Below are 19,029 nucleotides of genomic sequence, written 5' to 3' on the forward strand. Positions count from 1 at the left end.
ACCAGCAGCAGAGTCACACAGCAAGGGCAGGCAGGGGGATCTTTGCTGACCCTGAGATCCCGAACAACACTGGGGAAGCCAACATGCCCTTGGAGAACACTTGAGTAGAGGCACAAAGGCAGGTAGCAGGCAGCATGACAGCTCATCCAGATAAGTTGCAGAGTGGCAGTCCCTCCTGCAGCTCAGCAATCGGCAGGCAACAAGAGAACACAGCAAAGCATTTAACAGGAATGGCTGTTTCTCCTAGCAATGTACAGATGTAGAGCCAGCAGTATCTCGTTACATGTCCCACTCAGTGTCTAAAAATGTGTCCGAGCCCCAGTACTTTTGTCTTTTGCTCTCCTTATCATCGACAGACTGCCCAAAATAAATTAAATTGGAATCTCTTGGCAATTCCCAAACTACCATTTATTTGCATTTCCTGACTCTCCAAATTTACTCCTCAAACCCATAACCAAGTGTTGCAGCAAGTGACAGACCTACTGCTTACAATACAGAGTTGGATTTGGGGCGGTCACTTTCAACAATAGGATTTCTCCAAACAAAATCTTTCAGCCATTGGTTTGAGACTTTTCAGGCTCAATCTAATGAAATATTGATCTGTCACCCACAGCAAGTTTTAATGTATCCTTCCATGCTTATTTTATATTGCGCTCCACGCTGGCCTTTCTATTCTTTTATGTGTGAGTTTGTAGATTGTACACCGGGGGATTTCTATTTTCTTTTCACCATTCGGTCTTAATTCCCCCTTTAAGATAGCCTCCCGTCACTAATGTGGGAAGGGAAATGCTTGCATGTATTGTTATGTTATAGTATTTATGCAATCCCGTATTAATTATCGGTTTCTATAGTGTATATGTAATTGGCTGGTTGGAAATTCAGCGGGATTAATGCTTACATACTTTTATCTCCGGTGTTTCGTAGTGTCTACTTGTTAAAATTCCTTTTCTCTGGTAGGTTGATATTGTGCATCTATCCCGCCTTTTGGTGCTTCGTTCCCTCTCAGCGGACGGACATCACCAATTGATTCTTTTGGTTGGCCAGCTCTGGCCATCTCTTGACTCCTCGCTCACTCATCCTCCTCGCCCCGTCCTCCATCAACCAAATGCAGGATCTATCCATGTTGTTATCCGGAGGAGGAACATTTCTACAGACCACTGGCCTGCTGGAGAAAGTCATGGAATTCCAGCAGTAAGATCAAGATTGAACAAGCATTTGTAATGCAATAGGTTTCGTGTTACTGAAAATTGCCCTATTGGCGTTTCAAATAATAATGCAAGTTCAGTAATGCGGGACCTATTGCATTGCAAATACTTGTTAAGGAGTAGTCAGTGGTCCTTGGGACCACTACTTGCTCTTAAAAAATGTTGGCGCCCACAGTCACAAAGCGGAAGGGATCCCTTTGGGACCCCTTCCCCTTTGCAAATGCATTACCACCTCCATCACAGAGTTGTTAAAATATGATTTTTTTGTGACGCATTCTGGTCTCAAAACATTCATACATGCCCCTGCGACTCAGTACTAGGAAGGGACGCCCTTGTCATGCCCCTTCCTAATTCCGACTCGCAAACCGTATTTTTTTCGAGTCTGTAATAGATTACTGACTCACAGAATAGGGTTAGTACATACTGAAAGCCGTTATAGCTGTCGCAAACAGCCCGATTCTCCGATACACCTGGCCCGAAGTGTACTCTGGAACCAACAACCTTCCAGATAAGTACAGGCCATTCCGTGCGTCCATCACTTGCTGGGGATGGCTAGATGTTCAGCCCAGTGGACTCTGGGGTAGCAGATTTCTTGAGTTACATCGTTTATGACATTAAGGTAATTGGTGATGACCTAATCCATCATCATATCTTTGACATCATGCACGAGGTATTGAACAATACAATGAATAGTATATTGGGTAGAGTTATGATTGCAATGCTGACCATAGCTGATCAACATGCATGTCATAACCATAACAGTCATTCAACTTCAGTGTTCTAGGGGAATATTCTGAGGTGCAAAAGTGTGGATGAATTGTCTGCCGCATTATAACCTGCAACCTCTTACACTTTAATTTCAGGAACATTATTTTGGCCTATGCAGGCACCATGAGACATGGCCTCATCCCGAATCTTGTTGGCCAAGGCACCCATGCCAGATTTAATTGCCGTGATGCAGTGTGGTGGTGGCTCCAGTGTATACAGGATTATTGCAACATCGTTGCCAATGGCACAGACATTCTCAAGTGTCCAGTTTCACGGATGTATCCTAAAGACGACTCTTCAGCACAGCCGGCAGGAGCAGTGGTAAAGATCATTCTAAATTTACAATTTGTGAAAGGGGAAGCCATGTCGCGCTACAAATATATCACACTTTGACTTCTTCTTACACCCTTTGCAGTTGAAATCCAGAGCATGCTCTTTCGCTACTATTTTTTACTTTAAAATGGAGATTGTTGAGAATTGGGGCCCTATTGCTGAAAAAGGTGCACACTCCCAAAACTGGAAAATAATTATTTTTCTAGTATTAAATAGAACACTTTAACTGTATCTGTATCAAAGTCACATGTTTAACATATAGAATCATGTTATCATACCATGACCATTACTCAAGAGATTTCTGCATTTAGTGTGTTCAGTTTCATTTGTTGTTCCTCTTCTTCAAACAGAAATGCAGCATTTCCTTATAGCATGTACATTAGAGGCTTCAAAATTCCATCGATTTGCACTTAACATACACTGTTTATTCTGTGTGGGCTACTCCCTGTGGACTGGAACTCAGTGTCCTGACTTCAATTATTGAAGTGCCTGAATCTCTGAATCTCCCCTGCTTCCCCAGTCTTTCCACAGAGATGTTTGAGACAATGCATTAGAAAATGCTCAGCTTATTTGGGTCCATTGGATACTCCATTGAAGGACAATTTTTAAAGAACCCCCTTACTCGGGTACTTCTGAATTATAAATCGACCCATTTATGTAAAAGGTTTCTTTTTTATTTCTTCTCATCATTTACATAATGGGTTCCTTTGAATGCAGGAGTGTCAGAATCTTAAAATACTTTTTATAATAAAGCAGTCCCTGACACTGTGTTCAACCGAGTGACTGCTTTTTAATTCGTTTCCATGTGGGCACTTAAAACGTATTGCTTTATGCAAGGTGCTGTATAATATAATAAAGCGTTTTGTAAAGTGCCTGGATTCACCGGACAGTGTGTCCCCATGCTAAGATCCAGACTGACTGACAGACAGAGAGAAGAGATCAAGATGAATCAAACCAGAAGACATCAGAGTAGTCATCAAGAGGACCGAAACAGCCAGGTTTTCAGTTTACTTCTGAAAAGCTTCTCCTATGGTGCTGCTCGGGTCATAGGGGAGGATGTTCCACATTTTGGAGGCCAGAAAGGAGAAGGAAACAAGCCTCCAGTCTGGCTTTCAGTGCCCTAGGCATCCTGGCTAGTTTCACCGAAGATGATCTGAGATCGCGGCCAGGGTTGTTTGGTTGGATCATAGAGGGCAGATTTTTGGGACCTTGCTGGTGAAGGATGCGGCGGCAGAGGTACATGGCTTTGAACTTAATTCTTTTGATTAATGGAAGCCAGTGCAGTTGATTACGAGCTTCCGAGGGGGAAGATCTTCTAGGAAGATTGAGCACAAGCCAAGGCATTTTGTACTCTCTGTAGCAAGTTTAGGCTGCCCATCGTAGCCCCTAGATACCGGACGTTGCAATAGTCCAGTTGGGAAGTGATGAGGGCATGCACAATGGTTTTACGAGACTTCATTGAGAAGTCTAAGATTCTTTTAAGGGCCTTTAGGGTGCCAAAGCACATGCCTGTGATGATTCTGATCTGATCCTTGAAGATGAGTTTGGTGTCAAACCAAAGTCCTAGATTTTTAACTTTATGTTTGGGTTCCAGGAGCTTGCCAAGGGAGACGGGCCGCCAGACTTGGGTAGTTCCGCTTTAGTCCTTTTCAATTTCAGGCAGCTGTCGGCCATCCAAGTGCCTGCCTTAGCAAGCCAACACTCCAATGCTCAACCTTACCGAGTTAAGCAGCTCATACTTGAGGGACAAGGAATTACATTTTCTTTTGGTCAATGTCTATACTCCACAACTCAAATAAGTGTTCACCCCACAGCAAAGGTAGTTTGTGATATTTGGTTAGTGTTTGATTGTATGCCTAATGACGCTGTGTCAGCCACCTGTCAGTGAAATTGGCTTCTATTAATGGCGAAAGAGCCATTACACGTCAAAACTAAGAACAGTATATTATTTATAGATGTATATACCTGATGGAGTGGATTCTGAATGGTTTACTTATAGCTGGTCCTTCCTTATAAAACTGTCTGTGGATCATTATATAAGTATTTTTTGCAAACTTGCAGTGGCACAAACTGAAGACTTCTTTTATCCTCACATTGAATGTAATACAGTTTTGTGATTAGGACATCCAGAAATTGCTATTTTGTGCTTGCTTTCCCAAGAAACTTAAGGTTCGAGGTATATGATCTGCAGATTGTACACTATGCATAGATCGCCATCTGGTGTTGGGCTCGGATTCGTGCACTTTGTTGTTGTCTTGGAAATGTCTTTTGTAGTCACGAGATAGGTGACTCCTCCCTTGGACGATAGTGCGCATGGGCATCGACTCCATCCTCAGATTGTTTTTTTCCGTCATTGGGTTCGGATGTAATTTTTTCGCTCCAGTTCGGCACCTTATTCTCCAAACCTTTTCAACGTGCAAACGATCTCCAAATTGACGGTATTGTTTTCAATCACGTGATTTTCGACGCGCATCTCAGCTACTCGATTCCAGTCGTCGACGCGTGCCGCTGGGCCTATCGACACCATTCGGGCCTACAGCTCATGGAAAGGACTCCATTAAAAAAATGCCACCAGCGTGGAGCGAAATTCACACACAGTGACCATCACAAGGTCTGTAACCTGTGTCTCTCGCCCCAGCACGACGAGATCAATTGCCAGGCCTGCGCCTCTTTAGGATCCAAGAAGACCATCCGTCATCACCGGGCCCGATGACACATCATGGCACAGCGAGCAGCTCCAGCACCAGTGGACATCTTCGATGAAGGCCCGATGTCTCGGAGGAGGATTCTGAGGACCTGGAAATCGTGTCCGAAGCAGACAACTCAGACGACCACATCACTCCTGGTCAACGAGTGAGTACAACTGCTCCTACCCCAACTCCACCCGAAAAAAAGAAGGCCCTGGTCAAGACTTCACCTCCTGGCCCCAGTCATGACCGAAACCAAGCTTCGGAAGCCCCGCCCCGGCCCAGCTCCGAAGATAAAGGACAAGCCTTCCGGTAGCTCGGGACCGAGCAAACCGCATATCAGTGTCCTGCAGGCGCCTTCAGCACCGAAGACAGGAGAGCAACCTACTCCCAAAAAGAAGTCCGCACCGACTACCTCGACGCCGAAAGAAAAACCATCGGATCCGAAGCCAGAGCCTTCGGAACCGAAAAAGATTTCCACCTCCATAGCCAACCCAAAGGACCCCAAGCCATCTCCCTCGGAGCAGAAATCCAAACCCCGCTCAGACCCGAAGAAGTCGGCGCCAAAAGCAGTTACCGAAGAGGAAGAACTTTTTCGACCGGAACCTGTCGATCCGAAGCAGAAAAAACTCCATATAGACCCCAAAACAGGACATGTGGCTGCTGTTCCACACAAGAAGAGGAAGTTGGACACACCAGACACTCCTGTAGTAACTTCGAAGAAAAAAGATTGTGCCACTTCACCTATAATACCCTCTTCTCCTGTTCTTCCTCCTAAGCCTGTCTCTCCTCCACAGCCTCCAAAACTTCCACCACATTCACCACCACCACAGGATGATGATGATGATTTAGGGGGGGTGTGAAGGCAACAATGACCCTGATGACGACACGGACGCACCACAGGACGATTGGGACGATTATGATGACCCAATAGATCCCCCAGACCTCCCTGATCCCCAGCCATACCCAACAAAGCCATCTCCCCCAGATGACAATATTGGCTTTGGTCAGCTTGTAAATAGAGCTGCTGTCAAACCATGGTGTTCAGATGCATTCAGACCCTGCAGAAGAGGACTTCCTTCTAGACACCTTCGAACAGTCACAGAAGACTGTCCAAATCCTGCCAATGCTAAAAAGGGTAATTAAACATGCCCCGTCATATTCAAAGACCCGGTGAGAGCTATAATTCTCAATCCCAGGATTGACAAAAAATATAAACCCGCCCCCGATGATCCCACCTACATCAAGGGGCGGCTACCCTTAGGCTCACTAGTGGTAACTAACGCTAGGAAACACGCCAACTCTCAAACCTCCGGTGACGCACCACCTCCAGATAAGGAATCTAAGTTGTTAGATGCCTTTGGCAAGAGAGTTGCTGCTTAAGCAGCTAATCACTGGCGCATAGCCAACATCCAAGCATTACTTGCTAGATACGATAGCATGACCGACTAGAAACTCCTATTACAACATTTACCTGATCAATACAAAACCCAGGCAAATGATTTAATTCAAGAGGGCAAATTAATAACCCACACATCAATCAAGTGTGCCCTTGATGCAGCTGACACAGCCTCTGGGTCCATTAACACTAGTGTACTACTCAGACGACATGCCTGGCTATGCATCTCAGGCTTTAAACAGGAGGTACAAACAAGTATCCTCAACCAGCCGTTCAATCAGGAACAACTTTTTGGACCGGCTGTAGACACCACTCTAGCGAAGATGAAAAAGGACACGGAGACTGCTAAATCCATGGGAGCATTACAGTCTCCAGCCATACGTGGTTCCTTTCGTCGCTCCTTCTATAGAGGAGCGTCTAAAAATATTGGAACAGAGACCGCCTCCTCTTCCTACAAAAACACCACGCAAACATCCCCCAATAGAGGATATTTTAGAGGCGGATACAGGGGAAATAACAACAAAGGGAGAGGCCGAGGTAACAACAACACTTGCGCCTCCCCCACTAATAAACAGTGACTTCCCTCCACTCCCTCCAGACCATTCCACTCTGGTCGGGGGGAGACTCTCACAGTTCCTACCTGTCTGGGATTCCATCACAACAGACAAGCGGGTAAGACAAATTATCCAGTATGGTTACTGCCTGGAACTTACAGCAACCATACCACCCAAACAGCGTCCAATGTCCACGGAACATCTGACACTCCTCAAACAGGAAGTTCTTTCGCTGCTGCAAAAGCATCCAATAGAACCAGTCCCCAAACAACATCAAGGAACAGGAGTTTACTCTCTATATTTCCTCATCTCCAAAAACAAGAGGTTCTCGTACTGCTCCAAAAGCAGGCAATAGAACTAGTTCCCTTACAGCATCAAGAATCAGGGGTTTACTCGCTGTATTTCCTAATCCCCAAGAAGGACGGGACCCTAAAGCCAATACTCGACCTCCGACCCCTCAATCTCTATATACAGTCAGATCATTTTCATATGATCACTCTCCAACAGGTCCTCTCACTACTTCAACAAGGCGACTTCCTTACCACACTAGATCTCAAGGACGCCTACTTCCACATTTACATACACCCTGCTCACAGGAAGTATCTAAGGTTCATAGTGGACGGACAACACTATCAGTTCAAAGTCCTTGCATTCGGGGTGACCACCGCACCCGGAGTGTTCACAAAGTGCCTTGCGGTTGTAGCAGCACACTTGAAGACAACAAATCCATGTCTTTCCATATCTCGATGACTGGCTAATAAAAGCCAAGTCATTCAACCAGTGTGTTCATCAAACCATCCAGCTGCTACACAACTTGGGATTCACAGTAAACTACCCCAAGTCAAATCTTAAGCCCTCCCACATACATCAGTATCTAGGGGCCACAGTAGACACCTCCAGGGCTCTGGCATATCCCAATCCAGCCAGGCTAGCCAGTATGCAAATACTAATCACCAGATTTCAACCACAGCATTCCCTCCCAGCAAGGGTATTCATGCAACTCATAGGAATGATGGCCTCTTGCATCTTTATCGTACCTCATGCAAGACCTCAGATGCGCCCCTTACAGGAATGCCTAGCACGTCAGTGGCTAAAGGACGACTTACAAATCTGGTGTTGGTGGACAGCCGCACACATCGCTCTCTGAAGTGGTGGAACACACAAAACCTGTCCAAAGGGCGTCCGTTTCTGGAGCCGGTTCCACACATAGTGCTAACAGCAGACGCATCACTCACCGGCTGGAGAGCCCATCTCCTAAACCACACAATTCAAGGCAAATGGACCACTCAACAGAAAGTGCTCGACATCAATGACCTAGAATTACTGGCAATATTTCTAGCATTAAAATCATTCCAAGTACATCTACAGCACAAGACTGTCCTAGTCCGGACGGACAACATGACAGCCCTGTATTACATACAGAAACAAGGAGGCACACATTTTTTGCAGCTGTCCCAGCTTGCACAAAACATTTGGAGATGGGCCATTCCACAAAACATATATCTTCTGGCAGAACTGCCAGGAGTTCACAATCAGATTGCGGATCTGCTAAGTCGACAGACACAGCAGATACACAAATAGGAACTTCATCCCCAAGTTCTTCAACCATTTTTCCAAATGTGGGGTCAACCAGACATAGATCTGTTCGCCACACACGCAAATGCTAAATGCCCAATCTTCGCCGCCAGGTTTCCTCACCCGTTTTCCAAAGGCAATGCGATATGGATGAACTGGTCAGGCAGATTTGCTTACGCTTTTCCGCCACTCCCACTGATTCCCCTAGTAGTACGCAAGCTCAGATAACAGTCTCTCAAGATGATCCTGGTGGCTCCCACATGAGCATGCCAACCGTGGTTCACAACACTGCTAGAACGCTCAATAGTTCCACACCAAAAACTACGCCTCTCCCCAACATTGCTAACGCAGAACCATGGAGAGATAAGGCACCTCGATCCAGGTCAACTGAATCTCGCGATCTGGCTCCTGAAGTCCCAGAGTTCGTTTATCTTAACCTTCCGCCGGACTGTATGAACATCATTAAAGAAGCCAGACACCCTACTACTAGAGCTTGCTATGCAGCAAAATGGAAAAGATTTGCCATCTACTGCAAAATCAATAATATTGACCCGCTGGATGCTAAAATCCAGGACATCATTTGCTATTTGCTACACTTACAAAGATGTAATCTAGCATATTCATCCATACGATTACATCTAGCGACACTTGCTGCTTATTTACCAAACAGACAACACTTGTCATTATTTAGAGTACCTGCAATCAAAGCCTTTATGGAGTGCCTTAAAAGAATAATTCCTCCCAGACTGCCACCCTCTCCGGTGTGGAATTTAAACATTGTTCTTACCAGGCTCATAGGTCCCCCATTTAAACCTCTACATAAATGTGAACTTCAGTTCCTCACATGGAAAGTAGCTTTCCTTGTCGCAATTACCTCTCTCAGAAGGGTAAGTTAGATCCAGGTTTTAACCATACAAGAACCATTCTTACAAATACATCATAACAAAGCGGTTCTCAGAACAAATCCAAAATTCCTTCCCAAAGTCATCTCTGCTTTTCAGCTTAACCAATCAGTTGAGTTACCGGTGTTTTTCCAAAACTCAGACTCTGTGGCAAAGAGAGCTCTTCACACACTAGACGTCAAAAGACCCCTACTTTATTACATTGACAGCACTAAGCCCTTTCGAAAAACAAAACAACTGTTAGTAGCCCTCTCCCCACCTCATAAAGGTAACCGTATCTCCAAAGCTGGGATCGCGATGCGGATAGTAAAATGCATTCAAATATGCTACCAAATGGCTAAACGCACATTAACAATTCCCCCTTGAGCACATTCAACACGCAAATTAGGGGCTTCCATGGCATTCTTAGGGAACATTCCCTTAGATGACATATGTAAAGCAGCAACATGGTCTACACCACACACCTTCACCAAACACTATTGTGATGGAACTGTAAGTCGCACATCTATTCCCTAGTAGCTAGAACAATTTTCAGTGCCCATCAGGATAGAAAAACATCCCACTACCTAGGATGTGACTGGCCACAAGACCCGGGGAAGGGGCACTTGTGGTTACAACGTTTTTTATAACTAGGTACTATCCCGGCACTCTAGTATCACAAAGTATGGTAAGAGGTAAGGTGTAATAATGCAGTATTCGAGCACAAAATCTTGGCTGTCCCCCAAAGTTCAGATTAAACAATACTGTCCCAACAAGTTTTGGTCGTAACACATGTTATTTAATTCACACGTAGTTCAAAATTACAATGTTCAAATTGCAATATGCACAATTGGTCCCTTTACAATGCACCAGTTTCTCGTGCAGTAGGGACAAATAACAAAGTATCCAAAATTCAGTATAGCGGTGATCCAAAAACAGCCGACACGTGTTTCGTTACCCGATGTAACTTTTTCAAGGCTGTGGAAGTAATGGTTATAAAACACTTTAAACTTATCCAAAAGTACAAGATAGCATCCAAAAGTGGTTCAATAATTCCAAGGTATTCATGTGTGTTAATTCCAGTCACATAGAAAGGAAGTAATCCAACAAAAGATTCGGTTAAAAAAGTAGTGAAGTATCCGTTCACTCATTAGTTCAGTAATGTTCACCTTAAACCCAATTGCTAGGAAAACCAGAAGGCAGGAAAATAGCCCCAAACTCAGTGTCACAAACCAAAATGTGAAAAGAATGAATAGTGACGATAGTAAAGTAGATGGAAGAGTCCCAAAGAAACCGACATAAATTATGGAGACGTGCAGAAATACCTAATCAAAATGTGCAGACTCTTGAAGCATTACCTTATTCAAATGATAGATTTGTACAAAAGTTGTACAATATAATTACAGTCCCAAGGAATGTTCCTCAGCATGTTGCCAAATGCACGCCGAAAGCCTGTCTGTAGGTTCTGTGCAGCCTGTCCGTGTTCTGAAATAAACACGTTTACGTGAGCCACATGAAAACAAAATATCTCTGTGCTAGGCACGTCTCTGGGGACTAGCCCATCAGCAAAACAGTCCATGACACCCCATTACCTTTTATAAGAATTGCATAATTGTAACTGAAGAGCAAGTTCTATGGTCCTGGTCGTCCAGGGTACGGAATTCCGGGCCCTGATGGGAATAATTTGCAGGGTTCTGTAGTAATCAGAGCAAGCGCCTGACAAAAAAAGTGAAAGAAAGAAACGATCTATATCTATTGCTAAATCGTATCTGTTGGGCAGAGCTTGCGCTCTGATGTATTACATTGACAGGACTAAATCATTTAGAAAAACCCAACAACAAACAAAACCTCACGAAGGAAGGGCCATTTCTAAATCAGCCATTGCACAATGGATTGTTAAATGCATCCAAACATGCTATGCTAAAAGAAATGTACCCATTCCTCATAGAGCTCACTTCACTCGCAAAAAAGGAGCTTCAGTGGCCTTTCTAGGAAACATACCCATAGCTGACATATGTAAAGTAGCTACATGGTCTACCCCACATACATACGCAAAACATTACTGTGTAGATATACTGGCCAGTCAACAAGCCAATGTGGGACAAGTAGTTCTATGGACACTATTTCAGACAATTGCAACTCCCACAGGATTACCACTGCTTATAGAGGACAACTGTTTTTTACAATTTATGCTAAGCTTATGTATCTACAGCCGCACGTGCCTCAAATGGACAATGGTATTTACGTAGTAAGCATCTGTTCATGGCATGTAATGTTGTAGATTCACATGTGCCAACCCTCCTCCAAGGACACTTGTACTTGTTAGTTATTTTCACTAGTTTTCACAAACACCTTTCGGATGGACATCGCTTTATAATACGCTTTGCTTCACGTTCCATATTCAACAATCTAACCATGGAGTCGATGACCATGTACGTTACCAGCAAGAGGAAGAGTAATACTACCTTGTGACTCGAAAGACTTTCTTCGAAGAAAAACAACTTGCACACATCCAAGCCCAACAATAGATGGCGGAATTAGGCTAAGCTTGTGAGTTTACAGTACTGTATGCCACAAGCAGATGATTACTAGGTAAATAACGTTTTCCTTTTATAATTTTAATATGATTCATTAAAATTCAAATAAAATAAAAGATGTATATTGAAAATCATTCAATACGTAGAATTGACTTTGAGTAAAATAATATTTATATATAACAAAAAATGAATGAATATGGCATCTCATCTCATGGCACAGTATTTTGTCTTACCCATGAATACATTTATTTTAGCCACTTTTAGACCGTTGCGTTTATCCTTCAGCTAAGCGTGAACACAAAGTCTAACACAACAACAGTGGTTGCTATTGAATTTTGAATTATGAAATGTAGTAAAAAAAATGCAACTGTGCAAATTAATCAAGTATCTCATTTAATCAAGAAAAGTGTGGAATTGGAGGGCTTTTGGATTTTCAAAGACAATTTTCAAAATATACATAAACATTGTGCATCTTACAAGATCATTTGACGGTAAAATTGGGTAGAAACCCATTTATTTTACTAGTAATTCTGAAGAGGGCCAAATGAATTATTCCAGTACTTAGTGGTTTTCAGAAAAAGCCCGACCACCTACTTTTCCTCTGATATATTGATTGAGAAGCTATGTATTTTTGCAGTCAATAGAGATAATATGGGTCTTCAATTTGACGTTTAATTTTTTAGAAAAGGTTTGAACACCTCTTCACCTCTTCCTTACATTTACCCACCCTGCTTCTTTCAGATAGATTCTCTTGTTCAGTACAGTGAAAATCTACTTTGAAGTGGCAAGTTGAGAATTTAGAAACATGCATGTTTCAAAATCTCAGTCCTGAAACAGGAGAGCTATTTATCAGTTTAAACACAGGAAAGCTTAAGTATCAGATGAACGTCATACCAGCCAAGTAGGCCCAAAGCCCAGAATGCATTGTGGCTGTGTTTGGGTGCACATATTATGCACTTCTTCTCCATGTCAGAAAATGCATTTTTCTTTCTAAGGGTACTTTAGTAGTAGGAGCTTACCCTTAGTTTAAAAATACAGTTCTCTTTTTATGCTTTTAGCTTAATTTATTGTGCGAACCTGAGGAAAGCAAAATTGAAGGTTTGCTGTGCAGACATTTCACTAGTTTTCTCTTTTGAACATTCCTGGCCTCTTACAATGTCAAGAAAATATTTTACTTGGAATCTACTTTGCAATGTTTTTTAGATTTCTGTGACCTATTCAGTACTTGAACTGGATGTTTTTTAATGCCATGGTTTGCATACATTTTGTTTCCACACTCAGGATCAACCACTGTTTGAAGTAATACAAGAAGCAATGCAGCGGCACATGCAGGGAATACAGTTTCGTGAACGGAATGCTGGACTGCAGATCGATCGTAACATGAGGGACGAAGGTAACTGTGGAGAGTGGCGTCAATACTGATTGTGTGCATTAGAGCTAATATTCAAAGATTCATAAATCAGTCTCCCTTTATTTTTAAATTTTGGATCTACTTTATTGCATGTGTCTTTTTTTTTTTTTTACTTCTGTTTTCATTTTGTTGTATGTTTCTTTGTAACTTGTGATTGGCAGCCCTCATATAAGCCATAAAAGCAACTGCTTATTTTGAATGAAGGATTTTTAAAATTAAGTTTAGTGATTCATTTTACTTTCTGTTGTTTAACTCCTAGGCCTTGCCCCGCAGAAGCTGATATAAAGCTTTTAAGGAGCAAAGAGAGCTGACGGGATATTAATCCTATGTTGTCATCAGTGGTGGCAGGGGTAATAATGCCACACATACTTGGCGTTTTGGCAAATTGGCGTCCATGTGCATGACGAATGATAACCTTTTTTATGATCATAAAAACCATCATTGGCAAAACTAAAACATCCTTCTGGTGAATCGACTCTATGAATGTTTTTTTGTTTTTTGATTTTTTTAAATTTGGCTGTTCTCTGGGTTCCAGTATTTTCTGTGACACCCATGGAGACAGGGTTTTGCACTGGTGGCAGAATTTACCGAAGCATCTGTAATTGAGGCCACACTATATGCCAAGTAATATTGGATACAACAGGATGAGACTTAAACAGTGTACAACATTCATATTTTGTTTTGGTCCACATAGTGACTTTGTGTAATATTTGAGGGTTGTTTATTGTTGGATTGTTTCAGTTTTTCTATTTACAATTATCCTTTCTTTTATATAGCCTGATTATATCAAAATGTAAACCACGCGAATTAGACCCGTATACTCATGTAACATTTTAACATACTTGCGCATATTTTAAAATATTTGTACAAGTATCAAGATTTAATTGTTTCGAGATTTGTTTCTTCCTAGGTTTTAATGTAACAGCTGGAGTGAACTCTGAAACTGGCTTTGTCTTTGGAGGAAATCGTTTGAATTGTGGCACTTGGATGGATAAAATGGGAGAGAGTGAGAGAGCGCGCAACAGAGGAATCCCAGCTACCCCAAGGTATAATTTTGAAGTGACACTGTGTCTCTGAATGTGTACAGGGAGTAAACACCTGGAAAGACTAACATATATGCAGTTTGATTTGATTGGTGGTGATATTGCGTATCTCTTCATTCATGGACCTTTACTAAAAATATCTGTTGCTTACATGTAAGCCTACACATGTGTATATTTATGATTTTTCCCTATGTCATTCGATTTCCAGACATACACCAGGGAAACCTGCAGCTTTTTTTTTTTTTAAGATTACCGTGTTGATGTCTGCTTCCCCTCATGTTATAGCTCCAGCTTCACTGCAGTGTAGACTATCCACAGCCTCAGGGACAGGAAAAATTTGCATTTGAACAATATTTTTCATTCTATTTTTCCTTCACAAGGAAATTCATTACCTTCCATCACTTATAATGTAGGTATTGAGAGCATTTTCACCGTACATTGCGATTACACCACTTAGACCTATTTTTTGAGACATACATTTATAAGTTGAGTAAGTATGAGAAGTACATTGCTAATATTTGTGAATACCACTAAGTTAAACCTTATACACAGGACAAGCCTTGATTGCCGATGCAGAAGGCTCAGTTATTAGAACACATAACATGCAAGAGAGTTAGGGTCTAGCCTAGTCTCTTACCTCAGTGCTGGCAGGAGGGGTGGACATTATATTCTCCCATGACCTAGCTGTCAGGGAAGAATATAATATATCAACTAAAGTAAGGAATTGTCCTCCGCCGTACTCTTTATTAGGAACAAAATTGTAATGAAAGTAAATTAGTCCAGTAGTCGAGATGTAGAATCAAGATGAAGGTTTACTGATGCAGTTCTTGGGTAGTCTTTAGTAGATGGTAACAGACATTAAGCTAGCCACACCAGGAGCAGCTACCTTGCTGCTCAGCCCATACTCTCAACTGACACTCCACAACTAGGCATCCCAACATTTCATTACCTCATCATGCACACCAACATTCCACAGCACATCCTCACTGGCTGAGCAGCAAGGGAAAGGAAGCAGGAAAGATGCAGTGCACTGGAAACCAGATATCACACAAATCTACTACTATTCACAGGAGTTGATGACTTTTACAGTGGATCAAGCAGTTTTCCGATATTGCCTGAGGACTATCATCCCGTGACTAAGTTTGCTTAGTCAAGATGTGCCAGTGTGGTGGGGGTGATATGAGTTTGGGGGGAGGACATATGAGTTTTCTAAGCTACTCGCCTACCAGATCAACACACAGTATGCTGCAGCTTTAAACGGGACTGTCATTGCAATTTCATTCTTAACATGAAGGGCGTATGGAGACCTATCATATTGCATAGAATGAGTATTCTCTAATTTCGGTGTCCTTTTTTAAAATATTGTAATAATGTTTTTAAATGAAAGTACTGTCAACATTCTTCCTCCGGTGTTAAAAAACAAAACTGGCCTTTAAATATGGAATTATACATATGGAGCCAATCATGTTTTGTTCCCTCCAATCATATAAATGCTGAATGCAGGCTACAAAATCAATGAATAAATTATTTTAATTTGACAGGATTTTTTAACATTGACAATTTCAGCAATACTGTTCTGATACCATTTAAACTAATCAATAGAATAGTTTCAGGCCTCTTCTGCCTCTTGTCTTCTGGTGTCTAAGGTTTATTGCTTTTGTTACTATTCTCTTACTTCGGCATCAACTTTCTAATTTTATAGAGAAACTAGTAATTGGGTCATTCAAATATCTCTTGCATTCCAGATATTGGCTCGCCTCATATTTTTAAACCCACCAAACTTATATTCCTTAATGACACTCCATGATCAGTGGCTGGTTAGAGGTTGACAATTCTCCTGATCATAAGTATAAGCAGAATAAATTGTTATTAGTCTTTAGCGCACTTTACTTGTGGTGGTTAGTCACATGCGTTACTTAAGAAAACTGGCAGCCAGTTAATAGAGATTTACAGGCATATGCATCAAAGCTTTTTGCGATCGCAAACGGTGCGATTCGCAAAAATCGTCCGTTTGCGATCGCAAAAATAGCTTTTGCGATGCATGAAACAACTTGCCACTCGCAATGTAAGAAATCGAAACTTTTGCGATTTCTTAAATTGCGATTGCTTTTAAGGAATCGCAAATTGCGATTCCTTAATTGCAATGCAAGATGCCTTTAAAAATAGCAATTTCGCTATTTGGGCCCGCTATTTACCGTGGAATCATACCACATGGTAAATACCGAAAACTTTGAAAAATGCACTAAAGTGCATTTTTCAAAGTTGTAGGTTGCACACACACACATGTCCTTGGGACATGTGTGTGTGCAACATATGTGCACGGATCAATTTCAGGCGTGCAACAGGGTGTCCTTTTGACACCCTTGCACCCTTCAAATTGCATGCGCAATTTGCGAGTACCTATTGGTACTCGCAAATTGCGCTTGCAATTTCCCATTCATTCCTATGGGCCTATAGGCCCATAGGAATGAATGGGAAGCTATTCCTTATTTGCTACTCACAATTTGCGAGTCGCAAATAAGGAATGTGTAGGAATCGCTATTATTATAGCGATTTCTACATGCATACGATTTTGCGAGTCTTTAATTGCGAATCCTAAATATTCGCAATTAAGGCCTCGCAAAATCCTAGCTTGATGCATGTGCCTGTTAATCACTAGTTGAACAGAAGTTCTCAGTTAAGCTGTAGGTAGCCTGTTTTAATCTTTCTGGTTGTTTCAGTCCTTGATTGCCTCACAGCTGTTCGGAACCTTTGATTTAAAACATAATCCATATGTTATTAGTGAACTACAGTTTAGCCTTAGTTTAAATTTACTTGTTGGCTTCAGGTACCTTGGCACCTGCAGCATTAAGGGGATTGTTTAGGTTTTTAACAACCGGTTGCTCTACTGTTGGAGACCTGTATTATCTTAACAAATTAGTTCACCTTCAGTTTAAATACGTTTTTTGCAATGCGACATACAATAGCAGCAGTAAAATGTTCTTTTACATCTCAGGTTCATACTAAAGTCTAAGGGATACATGTATCAAGCAATTAGGCGCTAGCAGTTGGGCCTAATTGCAGAATCGGCCCGTTTGCGATTGCTAAAAAAGGCTTTTTACATGTATCAAAACCCATTTCGCGATTCGGTAACTTGTTACCGAAGCGCAAAATGGGTGTGCGATTCGCTATTAGGAAGGGGCCTGTTTAGGGCGTCCCATCCTAATACCAAATCACATCAGTATGTAGGAATGTGTTATGACCGAAATGTGGTCGCAAAACATTCGCATTTTACCTACTTCAAGAAGGTGGTAACCCATTCGCAAATGGGAAGGGGTCCCCAAGGGACCCCTTACCCTTTGCAAATGTTACTTACAGCATTTATAAGAGCAGGCAGTGGTCCCACGGACCACTGCCTACTCAAAAAGAAAACTTTTCTTTGTTGTTTTTGAAATGCTTCCAAGAAAATGGGCTGCATTTAAACAAAAAGATTGCTTTATTTAAAACTAATCACTGACTTGGTGGTCTGCTGACCCCACCAGGCCACTATCCCCATGATTTTAGCGATGCCTAGGGGGTTGCAAATTGGGAACTACCTCATTAATATTAATGAGGTAGAGCGATTTGCGACCTCCTAGGAATCGCTAGATGAAACTCTGAGTTTCATACATTGTAAATTGAAATTAACTAATGGCTATTCTCAGAAATTCACAATTAGGTATTCCAACTTTAAAATTTTAATACATGTAGCCCAAAAATGCAAAGATTAAAAATGTATTTAAAAAAAATATTCATCCGTATATTTTGATAACTCTAGTTATACACATGTTGAATTTATTGTTTACAAAATTCCCTTACTTTGTAAAAACAAAACAAAAAAATCATATCAAATCACAATATTCAAAATAATTTGTAGTGCATAAATTCATATCTAATTCTCCAGATTTCAGCAAGATCATGGGGCCACCTACTATTGTACTGGTCACAAATTGTACTCTTTTTTTTGCTTTCAGTGATTTATTTTGTAAAAGAACGCATGTATTAATAGGTTGATTCATAAAATAACCTTTCTTTGGGGGAGGGGGAGGTCAGAATGATCTGCCTAATGAATATTGATTGGTAGGTCACAAATTGCAAAACTTTCTCCTATTGGATGCAATCATAAGGATGATGGCCTGCAAGGGACAGCAGACGACCACACCTGTCTTTGATTTCAGAACTGAAAACTTTCAGTTTTAATAAGTCCAATTTCCTTAAAGGAAACGGGTGCATTTGCAAAAATATTTTCAGTTTAAAAAATCTTTATTGTGAGTTGGAAGTCCCCTGAACCACTTCCTACTCCCTCTTAAACTATCAGCGCAGTTCAGAAAAGGGAATGGGTTCCAAGGAAATCCCTTTCCTTTTCCAAATGATTTATCATCCCATTTTAGCAGTCTGTAACTTTTCAAAAGTTTAAGAGTTAGTTTTTGATACATAGATACCCATTCAATATTTGGAAAGGACTCCTAAAACACACATTTTCCAAATACCAAATTGGTAATAATTTTAAACATGTTTTGGATTTCAAAAACAGTTTGTCGCTTAGTAAAATGTGTTTCGTACATTTCAAAAAAACTTTTTTTGTTCACTCACCCTCTGATTTAACGAATCACAGGGT

The 19,029-nt window shown here is 41.6% G+C and overlaps 1 protein-coding gene across 5 annotated transcripts in view; it reads left to right on the forward strand.

The window, feature by feature from the left end:
- The window catches only part of AGL (amylo-alpha-1,6-glucosidase and 4-alpha-glucanotransferase), a 453,547-nt gene that overhangs the window by 320,653 nt on the left and 113,865 nt on the right, over nt 1–19,029 (forward strand). For all 5 annotated transcript variants that reach the window (XM_085601874.1, XM_085601873.1, XM_085601871.1 and 2 more), the window contains exons 26-28: nt 2,069–2,294; nt 13,221–13,332; nt 14,261–14,396. In XM_085601874.1, coding sequence (XP_085458000.1) covers nt 2,069–2,294; nt 13,221–13,332; nt 14,261–14,396 — 474 coding nt within the window. The remainder of the gene's footprint in view (nt 1–2,068; nt 2,295–13,220; nt 13,333–14,260; nt 14,397–19,029) is intronic.

Source organism: Triturus cristatus, chromosome 4_2 (genome assembly GCF_964204655.1).
Source record: "Triturus cristatus chromosome 4_2, aTriCri1.1, whole genome shotgun sequence".
Classification (NCBI taxonomy): domain Eukaryota; kingdom Metazoa; phylum Chordata; class Amphibia; order Caudata; family Salamandridae; genus Triturus; species Triturus cristatus.